Below are 12,774 nucleotides of genomic sequence, written 5' to 3'. Positions count from 1 at the left end.
ATTCTCAATAGAATGGCATATCATATCTCAACTTTTGACATTTTCACTTAATAAAAAATCGTATTTTAAATTTCAATCTAGAGTGCTATGTTAAAAACACGCTTTTTAATCAAGGAGCCTTGGAAAAATATATTTGATTGTCTAATGTTTTTAGTGTATTGTCCTGGTCGGTTAAAAAATGCCCAAATCGTATTTTTAATCATATTTCAAGTTTTTCAAATGGATCGTGGGTGGCTCATTAGCATATTGGAAAGCATTTTTTCACGAATAATTTGATACCACACACTTGGTATTTCGAGTCAAATTTTCGTTATGAACCGCATGTTATAATTTCAAATAAACCGTAAGTGAAAATGTCAAAAGTTGACATTTTATATGTCATTCTATTCAGAGTGTTATTTTCTATCGAATAAAGTAAAAAATACTGAGGGTGCCATTTAAAAATCAAAAGTTGTAGTCATTTCCTGTGAAACATGAAGTGATCGAAAACAATTCAGTACATCAATCAATCCTAATTTATGACATATACTAACAACCAAATCTCGTGTTTTTAACTGAAAAAATAAAAAAAATTATAGGGGTGAGTCACTTTTGAGACGCACCCGGTATATGTCTAATAAATAAAAAGTGAATATTTTTTTGTTAAATTTAATCTGCAATGCCCGATGCACTGTTGCCGGGCCTGTATAGGGAACAACTTTGAAACATGGCAACCCCTATTTGCGGCAACTTTTTCATAAGAATCCTTATAACATCATGGATAGGATAAAATAGCTTTATTTTTTTTGATCAAACAATTTTATGAACATAATGTCGTCCGCAAAATCAGATATTATTATTATTAAATAAAAATAGTTGCGGCAACCCTTTGATTGGCATCCTCTTGAAAGAGTATTCTCCTATTCATAAATATAAAAAAATAGGTTTTGATTAAAAACATGATGAGCGTAATAATCCTGCAGCCGGATGCTGTACTAATATGCTTGGTTAACTTTTTTAGGACGTTATTTATTTATTTATTTATAAACTTTTAAGATATGTTTAAACAATAATTATTTTTATTTTAGTCTAGGAATGAGCTGGATTCTAAAAGATATTTCCAATAATAAACTATTTATAATAAAAGGATTAAAAGCTGCAATACTAGGCCTAGGAAACGGAAATTGTGACACGATATATCAAAAATGCGAAATGAAGAGAATAAGGAGATCAATAGAAAATAGGAAATAAAAAATAATAATTTTCAATAATGCATTCTTACTGCATATTATATGCATATGGCATATCGCACTAAAGTGCTAAAGCGAATGGTCTCTCACTTGTTGGTTTTGTTAGCTAACACTTAAATAAGCCTTAAAGTTTAATTTTGTCTCAATATTAGTCATAAACAAAGAAAAAAACTGAATAACAATATGCTCATATATGCTGTAACTAATAAATGAATTTGTTGTTTGGGCTCACAATTTCAATTAGTTGGAGCTGCTTACAATAAAATTTAAATATATGTAATGCAGTCACCATACATATGTGTTATAAATGTATGGCGATACATTAATGTTATCCATCGCCTTTGCTTTAATTTGCTTTGGTGGCTTAAATAACAAGAACGTGCGAATCAGTACAATTATGCAGTACAATTATGCTTATTATTGGGAATTGAGTTATATGAATTGTATGAACAAAATAAAGGGATAAAAATATGATAAAAAGACTATAATTAATTTATTTTCACGCCAATCACACTAGTTTACAAAGTTTAACTTTTTTTATATACCCCGAAATAAATGCACATAAATATGTTAATCTACCTTCCTTCAACCTAAAAGTGTTAGAAGAAATAAATATTCTATCAAATGTTTTTTTTTCGAATGCCTGACGTGGTGAGGGCAGTTTAGTGTTATTCGTTCGCTTCAATCGATAAAAATTATCTTGTTTCGGCTTGATTTAAAATGTCGAGTAGAATATGTAAACAAAGTTCTGATCGTTTTTATTATGTTTGTGGAAAATATATATTATCAAAGAAGAGAAGACCCATTGTAGATTCGTTAAAATATCTTCATTATTTTGGATTTCCTGTTGCAAACCAAGATAAAAAGTGGGTGCCTCATGTGTTTTGCGAAAGCTGTAGATTCGTCTTACTCCAGTGGTCATTAGGACAAAATGTACACCTTCCATTTGGTTCACCAATGTTATGGAGAGAACCTAGTAATCATGAAAATGATTGTTACTTTTGTCATACGAAGACATTGGGATGTAATAAAAAAAATAAGGCGGGTATTATATAAGCCGAAGTTTCGTCTGTTAAAATTATGAAAGATTCTCAGTTTGAAAGTCTTTTATCTGTCAAAAATCTGCTTTGATGTCATTCCAAATGGTTGTGGAAGAATTTTTGGGAAATAAAAAAGTGAAAATTACAAAGAAATTGTTACCGATTTATTGGAAAATTTTCAACAAATGGGAGTAAACATGTCATTAAAGATTCATTTTTTGCACTCGCATCTGAGTTTTTTCCCTGACAACTTCGAAAGTATGAGTGACGAACAAGGGGAACGTTTCCACCAAGATTTAAAGGTTTTTGAAGAACGACATCAAGGATTTTGGGATGAAAACATGTTAGGGGATTACTGTTGGTCCATTATAAGAAAAACTGATTCAAATAGCTATAAAAAGAAGGCAAAAATTTGTCATTTTTAAAAAACAAAATTTTTTAAACATTATGTATTTCAGTTAAGTAAATAAATATTTCTTAAACCAGATGTGGCAGAATTTTCTATTATTTTTTTCTGGATAATTCTACCTAAATAAATAATAAAATAACAACTTTTAGCTGGGGTACGAAAACCATGTAAACTAGTGTCATATACCCATCCTTTGGAATACATTTATATGATGTACAGGGTGAGTCAACGATAAAGTCAATTATCTCATTTGCTCGAAGTTTAAAAAAAAATGTTAAATATAAAAGTTATAGAAAAAGTTAAGATACATACTCTAAAATTATTATAGAGTATACAGAGTGCTTCAAAAAAGTGTGGTAAATACAGGGTGTCCCAGGCTGAGCGTGCATTAGAAATTTCTAGAGAACTACTATATCTAGATCGGAGATTTTTTGCGCATCATTGTTTGGCAACGAGATCTATCGATTAAAACTATTTTCAATATGACGGCACTTCCGGAAATACCGCAAATTGACAGCAATTTTTTTTATTTTAAATGGGTACCCCCATTTTTTACATAATTAAATTCTCTGTAAAATTTTATGAATTTTGATATTAGACACTCTATATCTTACATTAACCGTTTTTGAGAAGAAAATTATGTACAATTTTTGGACGAAAAAAACTGCCTATCAAAAACATCTGGATAGCCTAAACGTCAAATTTAGTGATTACCACAGCCACGGTAACACAAAGAGAAGATAATTATTCGAATGTCATATAATAATGGCGGTAGCTGTCATGGAATTGAGCGATTAAAAAATTATCATAAATTATTTTTATCAAATGGAAACCCATATTTTTTTCACTAGTGAAAAGGTTTTTCAATTCGTTACTTCTTGAGTATACTTGTTCCTATACCTAAAATAAATCATTTTTACGTTATTTAAGATTTAGTTTTAAAGCGTACATTTTTCTTGATTTTAACCAATAGTCTGTGACTTTAAACGTGAAGCGTCAAGTGATTGATGTAAATCAATAGATCTGGTCATGTCATATAGTGACACTTTGTTCAGAAAGCAGTATGTCATCGATCATCATTTCCAAGACAACTTTGTGCCATTTTTTTCCATTATACGGTATATTATTAATAATCAACTATCACTAAAGAACGAAAATACGAGATATATATTTATAAATACACTTTTTATACTCTTATGGCAACAGTATTTATAATATAGGAAATTTAAATAATTAGTTTTCTGACAGATGGAAATAAATAATCTGATTGTTTGACATTTAATGTCAAAGAAAGCTAGATAAAATCAAGAAAAATATACGTTTTAAAACTAAATCTAAAATAACTTAAAAACGATTTGTTTTATGTATATGAACATGTGTAGTCAAAAAGCAACGAATTGAAAAACCTTTTCACTAATGAAACAAAACAAGTGGGTTTTTATTTAAAAAAAATTATTTATGACTATTTTTTAATCGCTCAATTCCATGACAGGCTACCACCATTATAATATGATATTCGAACAATTTAATTTTTGAAATAGATAACCACATGTCTTCTCTTTATGTCACAGTGGCTGTGGTAATCACTAAATTTGACGTTTAGGCTATACACATATTTTGACAGGCAGTTTTTTCGGCCAAAAATTTTACATATTTTTTTTCTCAAAAACGCTTAATGTTAGGTATAGTTTTGGTTTGGTTTGGTTTGGATAAGATATTGAAAATCGTGCATTTTGTTTTAAATTTCTCTGTATATTTTTCGAAAACTTTTTAGAAATGCCTGTTCAGGCAACTGCATCTACCAGCCCTGAAAATATTTGCACTTACTTAAGACTCCCCCTGTATAAACAATATATAAAAACAACAAAATTGTTCAAACAATACAGATAAACCAACAAAAGGTAAAAGCACTATTGTCAAATATCAGTTATTTGTATGAAAGTAGTGAAAAGTTTTAACAGCCGTACACCTGCTTGTGTGCGTGTTTTCTGTTTGGGAATCGCATTTCTTTTTGTACCAATTTATAATATCTGTCCACAGTGTCCTCGCCACAGTGCCCCCGCCAAGTCGGGCACAGCCGTACCATCCTGTTCTCGAAGGTATTAGCGGCACTTTTGACCACCCTGTAACTTCGTTGTGAATAAAGCAAGAATATTAATTTTCACTACACTTGAAGACATACTATAACTGGCTATGTTACCAAAATATCTAGTAATTATTCTATTCCTCATAGTTTATGAATTATTGCTTGTCAAATTTCTTTAATTTCGACTCACTGATAGATCATCAAAATTCTAAGGTACTTCTAGATGTGTCACAAACTCCAAATTTAGAATTTTAGGTAGCTTTATATAACCAAAGGAAAAAATGAAAAATCTCGAAATATCCTCATGGATTAAAAGTTAGCTGTCTAGCCGCTACCGGTAACTGGCTTTCCAGTTGAGAAAAAGGTAGAAAACTAGAATTAATCGGAGCGGTCTCTTCTGATTTTATTTATATATCAATGTTAATGGATTATGATTTTTTTCTAGTCAGACTTTAACTTGTAATGAAGTCCCTATTTATTTTTTTAGTTTAATATGTTAAATGCTAGGCTTGAACATATTTTGACCAAGGCTTGATAGCGCGGCGCCAAAGTATTCCGCTAGTTCGGAAGGCCGAACTCGGGAGGCCCGAGTTAGCGGCTGCATCGGGGCATAATTTTTTTACTTTTATTTTCGATAATATTCTGATTGTAAAATATTAAATACATATCTTAAACAATAATTCAAGGATTTATCTCTTATAGTTTTCGAGACAAAAATAAAATATGTGTAAAATTGACAAAAAAAAATAATTTTGGATAAGCATTGGTAAAATTATGAATTGAACATTTTTAAAGTTGATATTTGAGTTATAACGAAAGTCGGAAAGAGAAGTCGTTAGAAAACTAGAATTAGTTCAATTGATATTATCTGACTTAATTAATTATACGATAATTCAAAGTTTATGAATTACAGTCAACTTTAAAAATATTATTTGGAATGACCCGAAAAAAATAGAAGGATAACCTACAAAATGAAATAAGATCCCATCAAAAACATAGAATGTAAAAAAATGCCAAGTCTCGCAACACAATTCCTCCGCTATAAAAAGTTGTGAGATCTCATGTAAAACCAAGTCAGTTTATTTTATTTAGTCTCTCTTTAAGCACCTATTCAACCATTTTGATATAAATTGTTAGTATCAATATTAGTCATCTTTATTTCTATAATAATTATAATTACTTGGCAATTGCACGATATGATATTCTATAGTAATTAAAAAAAATTATTCTTAAGGTGGGTATTCACTTGCAACAAAACACTCCGAACGAACCAAACGCGCCGCGCGCGCTGTAACAAGTTTGTGTAGACAGTACGTTGCGCCGAACTGAACTGAACACGCCAAACATTTTCCGAAGCTTGTCGGTAAACGGGATTTGCTCAAAAGAATTTGTTCGTTGGCCGGTGTTCAGTGGATACGGCAGTTTTGAACGTTCGTTGTGTTTGGGGTGTTTTAAAACTGTACCTAGCTATGGAGTGGAACAGAGAAAAGTGTTTAGAGTTAATTGATGAGTTTGAAGGGCGGCCTATTTTATTAAATTAATAATTAATTATTAAATTAATTAAATTCTTCTTATGCATATAATCTAGGTCACTAAGTAAGGCTATATTATATTGACAGCGCAAAAAGAGGCGTCTTGCCCACATTTTTCGTCCTTTCCTTTTTTCCTCTTTTTTGTTACCCGCTAATGCCTCTATAATTAAAAAAGTACCAGCGGCTATGGTAATATCAGATGCGTCCTTATCGACAAACACACTAACACTTATTCACACACTGATTACTGGTGGGAACGCAGCGAACACCGCAAACAGGCGGACTGCTCCGCGCAAAATGTTTTGTTGCAGGTCGTTCAGTGCGCTCCCGGAAAATGTTTTGTTGCAGATTGTTTGGGGTGCGTAGCGCGTTTGGTTTGTTCGGAGTGTTTTGTTGCAAGTGAATATGCACCTTTAAGTGCACCGTTTATTAGATTTACATAGTAATCGAAATAGTAGATTATTCTTTTTTATAATTATGGTGTCATGTATGCAATTGCCAAGTCATTATGATTATTATAGAAATAAAGATGACTAATATTGATACTAACAATTTATATCAAAATTGTTGAATAGGAGCTTAATAAAATAAACTGACTTGGTTTTACATGAGGTCTTACAACTTTTTATAGCGGTGGAATTGTGTTGCAAGACTTGGCATTTTTTTACATTCTATGTTTTTGATGGGATCAAGTTCATCATTAACGGTTATCGAGTCATAACCGAGACGCGATGTTTTCTACTATTGGATCATTCTTTGCATGAAAAATCAATTCCAAATGAGTATAGAAATTAAAATTAACAGTACAGTAAGCATTTAGCTATACAATGGCGAGGTTTGAAATGAAACAAGTGTTCGCAAAGTTAAATTGTTTGATTTAAAGTGGGATATGAAGAAAATGACAAACAATATCATGTCGTATTACGTTATTTATTTACTATTACAAATTTAAATAGAAATAATCCTTTACCTTTAATCTAAAAGTAAAACTACAAATAGTAATTGCACTAATCTATAGTTATATAGATCAAAATATATTGAATTAATTATTGTAAAAACAACGATCGTTAAAATTGAATTTAAGTAGCCAAATTCATATAGCAGCCATTTATTTCTGCTAAGAATAACGGTATAAAACCTGGTCAGTGAACAAAATATTTTAAATTCAATATTTAACGAAATTGTAATTTACGTTTAGATACATTTTAAATACTTATAATTTTAAAAATATCAATATCTATGCATTAACAATATTTGGTGATTAGAACTATGTAGCTAGCTTATCTAGTAGAATCCAATGTATTAGTAGTACATTTTTAATAAAAAAAATGATTATTTACGTTTTATAAAGCAACAGTACCCCAAACAATTCGTTTTATTAACATAACAGAGTTTTTTTCCTATCCTATATGGTGTATCGCTTAATGATAGATATGTATAGAATGTTACAATAGATTGTAATTGGACCACAAAACAGTCTTAAGACTAAAATCGACAAAATTTGCGCATACACTGCCATTATAGGATGTTATATTTATTATAAATAACTTTAAAAATAATTCTACGTAAGTTTTATTTATTTAATGAAGATGGCCTGGTAGAACAAAAATAAAATATTTTATTTGTGAATATAGTTATTTGATTTTCTCCTGAATACTTTTGATTATAAAAAGGTATAAACAATATTCACAATAAAATTTAGAGGTAATTAGAACATTACATTCATTAATTATTAAACATTTATTTGCTAATTGGGTTAAATGCATTTCAATGGGTTACATTAAATCTAATGTTGGTGCATCATCAGTGGCAGCTATTTCATTTTTTTTTCGGACGCGCTAAGAATATACAAAACAGGTTGTTTACTTACTACTACGATAAACGTATTACTAATGATATACGAAGTTAAGCCTTGTCTAATCTTAAATTTAATTAAAAAAAAACAGTATTCTCATGATATATTACTCTAAAGATTTATTTTTGTATAAAACAAAGTGTTTGTAATACTTAGTTTCAAATTGTATCGACATACATAGGATCCTCAGAAATTTTAGATATTCTTTTTTACACAGAAATCTCTTTTTTCCATAAATCCCATATCATTTAAATGGGTAATAAATAAATTTGCGCCCCCCTCAATTTATGAGAACTATTGAATATAAAAATCGTAAGGAAAAAAGCCTATTAGTGCACGTTCATATTGGAATCGCTCTAGCGGTGAGCTTTGCGCGTCGTGCATGGAACGATGACATCTCCGGCGTTGTGCAGCGTTGTGGTGTTCACTTTGAACGGGCGGTGCTTTGCTTTGTTTCAGTTGTTTCTTAGCCATTACAAGACAACTTAACCATTCCGTTGGTAAAGATGCATTTGTTCATAAAAATTTTACGCTTAAAAAGGCTTATTCTAAAGGCGGACTCTCACGACTCGTCTACTTGGCAAGTACGCCAATATTTGCGTACTTGGCAAGTATACCCACTTTGTAAATAACATTGGAAAGTGAGGCGCCAAGGCTACACTTGGCAAGTGTACGAATAATTGTGATCCTTTAACTCGGGCTATGTTTACCGAGAGTGAGAACGCGACGAGTGACAAATAATTGCACAAGGAAACCGTTCTCACGACTTGGCGAGTATATTCCACTAACAAATGTTTGTCAAGTACACGAGTCGTGAGAATGCGCCTTTAGAAATACGAAAAAATCGAGACAAGCTATTCATGCAATAAATAAAAATCGTTTCTTTATGGAGAATTTTAACAGCTGTACCATGAACTTCATTCAACGTCATTTTCATAATTTTTTATAGGAGATGCCATTATTTGCGTCAGGTACTGTACGCAACTTTTTCTTTGACACGTTTACAATCATTAAAATAGAATAAAAAGTGAGAATAGTAGTAGTGACGGCGACGCCGCGCGCCGGTGCCACTCCAAATTCAAGCAAGTGCAAAGCCCAAGCGGCGCGATGCGGTACACCGTGCAGCGCAGCGAGCAACGCTTGTCAATGTGAACACCATTGGTGAACACTCATTACAGCTTGAATTATTTAGCGGTGCCGCTCAAGCAACATCGCGCAATCTCAACGCACGAACTTTGCCAATATGAAAACGTACTTAATCGTTAAAGAAATACAAAAAAACATCTTATTTATTTACATTACCGTTATTTTACATTTTTTATTCTTGATATTCGATTCATATTTATGATCGCTCACATGTCTCTTTTGAATTTTATTTTATTAGGTCGATTTTTTCAAAACGTGCCAACGGATAAAGAGAAACATGAATGCATAAAATTAAGATTTTACAATTATTGCTATTGCACGGCCTTACTCATTTGTTTTTATTTAATTCGTACTCAGTCCATCTTTCTACCATTGGTATTGATATTCACATTTAATGATGATACTATTTATTATAAAATGGCCTAATGGTACTAGACTTTGTTTATATCGTCAATGGTTTAGGAGACACAGAAAATATATTATAATATAGAACATCATTAATTCCTTTACTTACTATATAAACACATTGTTTGGATATAGAATATAATATGGCTCAGAAAAGAGGCGAGGGCCTGAGAAAACTCTGAAATCGATCATAAAAATTAAACTGCACTAGTATAAAATTGAAATTTTTGACTTAATTAAACAGAAATGTCAAAAAAAGTTAAATACAGATTTTCACGCTTTTTATACTTCCAGTATGAAGAAAATAGGGGCTATAGTCTGTACACCCGACAGTGACAGATGTGCGTTGTCTGTCATTTTAATTCACACAAAAATTGTATTTTCTGTCACTTTTCGATGTCGTCTGTAATCTTCCCTCGCTCGTTGGACAGACTAGTACTACTATTTTCTTTTACGCCTTTAAATAAATATTTAAAGGCGTGGTCCAAAATAGTAGTACTAGTCTGTCCATAAATATGTAAAAAGGATGGATATAATTACTTATTGCTAATTGTAAAGAACAGTCGTCGTTTTTGATTCTAAAGTCGGGACACCATTAGGCCACACGCCACGCTACGCTACGCCATGCCATCCCACGTCATGATGTGGGCATGTTTTTCCATTTAATTACATGTGTTGCGTACACACTAAGGCTCACGCCACCCCACGCCACGCCATCTCAAGCTATCACACGTGTAATGGGCGACTCGTTTGTCCCAGATTTCATGTGTACACTCTTTCCCACGTCGCAACTATAGAAAGTGCCCACGTGGGCTCACGTGGGATAGAGTGGCGTCGCGTGGCGTGTGGCCTAATAGTCCCGCCATAAAAGTAAGCGAGTTGAAAAAACTAAACATGGAATTAAATATATTAGATATTTCACACATTAGATATTCTTAAAAATAAAGCTATACTTTTTAAGTGGAAGTATCTGCCTCTACTTGACCTGAATACTAGTAAAGAAATGTAATTATTGTGGAAAAAAAATATTTAGTATGATTTTGTTAGTCGTTAATTTCTATGATCGTAAATTAAAGATAAGTATTAAAACTAAAGCGGCAAGCGGCAATGGAGGCCGGTTGTGATTCCCGCTGTAGTGTGTCAACGTTGATTGAAGAAATAAGAAGATGCGCAACTTTATATGGGCGATTTTATGTGGCGATATTTATGGGTATGGGCAACTTATATGGGCACAAAATTTCTCCGAGATGTAACTGTCGTTACCGTCAGCCTGTCTGAGAATTCCGAGATTTAGTTTAGCTTTGCGCCGCTGCGCGCTTACAGTCGTTTACAGTGCAGCGGATAAAGAATACTGTACCGTAGTTCGGCTTTCAGTCGACAGAGTGAGTGGTTGCCGGAGGCAGTGTTGCCAGAACTACTGATTAATCCGTAGATTTACGGATGTTGGGTACAGTACATTAATAATAAGATTTTCTATCATTAAACAATTTAATAAAATATTATATGATTAAACAAAGAACAGCGTCAGAGTTGGCTTTGAAATGAAGATCGCTGTTATTTTATAAGTAAAATATTATGGTAAATGTCAATAATCCGTTTCCAAGCCAATTAAACGACTTTTTTCGATCATACGACATTCAGTACCTATTAAAGAATTTTTATTTTTGTTGTTTATTCTATGTTTAAAACGAATAAATTTTCAATGCATAATTGTGGATTTTTCATCCAAAGATACTTTCGTTAAACGTATGACAGATATTACACATTTTAATATGGCAACAGAGTCGCTTTGAGATCCACACCGTCTTCGATATGCCTTCGCTGGCTGTGTTAGAGAAAATAAGTGTTTTATGCGTTGACAGCAGAACGATTGGTGTCTCCACCGTACAGTACTTGAGACGTAAGGGGAAATAAAATCAGCCTTGTCACGAACTCGCCCATTAGGTTGCATATCTTCGCTATTCTTTTAATCAACGGTGTCAATCTGCTTTGCGAACGGTCCTGGAGTTCCCAGCCAGTCCGGTCGCTTTATTTAATTAAATAAAAAAAATAGCTAAATAAAGCGACCAGCGAGCCGTCACCTCAACGAAGGCATTAGCTTAAACCCATACAAGCAAGGGATTTTTGAAAGATTTGTTCCGGCGCAGTCTATACCTTTCAATAATATGTGTAGGTTAGTGACTACCACGGATACATATCGGATATGTGGCAGTCCGATTGCACAATGAATTCCGCTACAAAACAAATTATGTGCATATCATTATCTGCAAGGTTAAGAATCAGATATGAAAGATCACATATGCGTGTTTGTAAATACCAAAATATCCGTACTCTGAACGACCGGGTCGGCGGATACTGAATGTCATCTCTGGACTGCGGGATTGATCGCTTAAAAATCCCTTTTGTGTATGGGCGGCTAATGGCAAACCACCTTTTGAGTATATTTGCCTAATAAGACCTCTCAAATAGTGCCGTTTGGATTCGGCTATAAAAATAAATTGTAGGTCCCATGTACTTGTGTAAAACCGAGCTCAAACGGCTTGTGTTCTTGGCAAACATTTGTTATTGGCATATATTCGCCATGTTGTGTGAGTGATTTACTTGTGTAATTATTTGTCGCTTGTCACGACATGTGTGCACCAAGCTTGCTATTGTTGTTCAGTGGCGTATTTACCTTTTTGCTTTGGGGGGGGGGGGCCCAATAAAGGAAAAAAATTGATCACTAAATAAAATATAAAACTATATCACTATAAAATTGATCACTATAAAACCAGATATAAAAATAAAAAAAAACAGAACAAAAGAATATCTTACTTATACAAACTTAATAAATAAAAAATAATCTAAATTAGTTTGTGATACTATTCTAAAATTTTTTTGAACATGTTCTAATTGAGAGTGCCAATCTACAGGGTATTTCGAAAAACATGTGCCATCTCTCGTGGGGAGATTCATCGCGTAAAAATTTGATTTATTTTTCATGACAATATAGGTCCGATTCTGTTTTGTTTCGTAGCTACAGGGTGTTAAAGTTTTAACATTCTTCGATTTATTTTTAATTTTATTCCAAGT

The 12,774-nt window shown here is 32.5% G+C and overlaps 1 protein-coding gene across 1 annotated transcript in view; it reads left to right on the top strand.

Annotated features, from left to right (window-relative positions):
- Positions 1-1,380, top strand: part of LOC115887856 — a 49,068-nt gene extending 47,688 nt beyond the window's left edge. The window contains exon 9 of the mRNA XM_030907368.1: positions 1,068-1,380. Within this exon, the coding sequence (XP_030763228.1) occupies positions 1,068-1,230 (163 nt within the window). The 3' untranslated portion in view covers positions 1,231-1,380. The remainder of the gene's footprint in view (positions 1-1,067) is intronic.
- Positions 1,381-12,774: the final 11,394 nt, after the last annotated feature.

This window comes from Sitophilus oryzae, unplaced genomic scaffold (genome assembly GCF_002938485.1).
Source record: "Sitophilus oryzae breed Bouriz unplaced genomic scaffold, Soryzae_2.0 scaffold_649_pilon_pilon, whole genome shotgun sequence".
NCBI classification, from domain to species: domain Eukaryota; kingdom Metazoa; phylum Arthropoda; class Insecta; order Coleoptera; family Curculionidae; genus Sitophilus; species Sitophilus oryzae.
The sequence above is the reverse complement of the archived record's forward strand: the minus strand, read 5'-3'. Positions and strand labels throughout refer to the sequence as shown.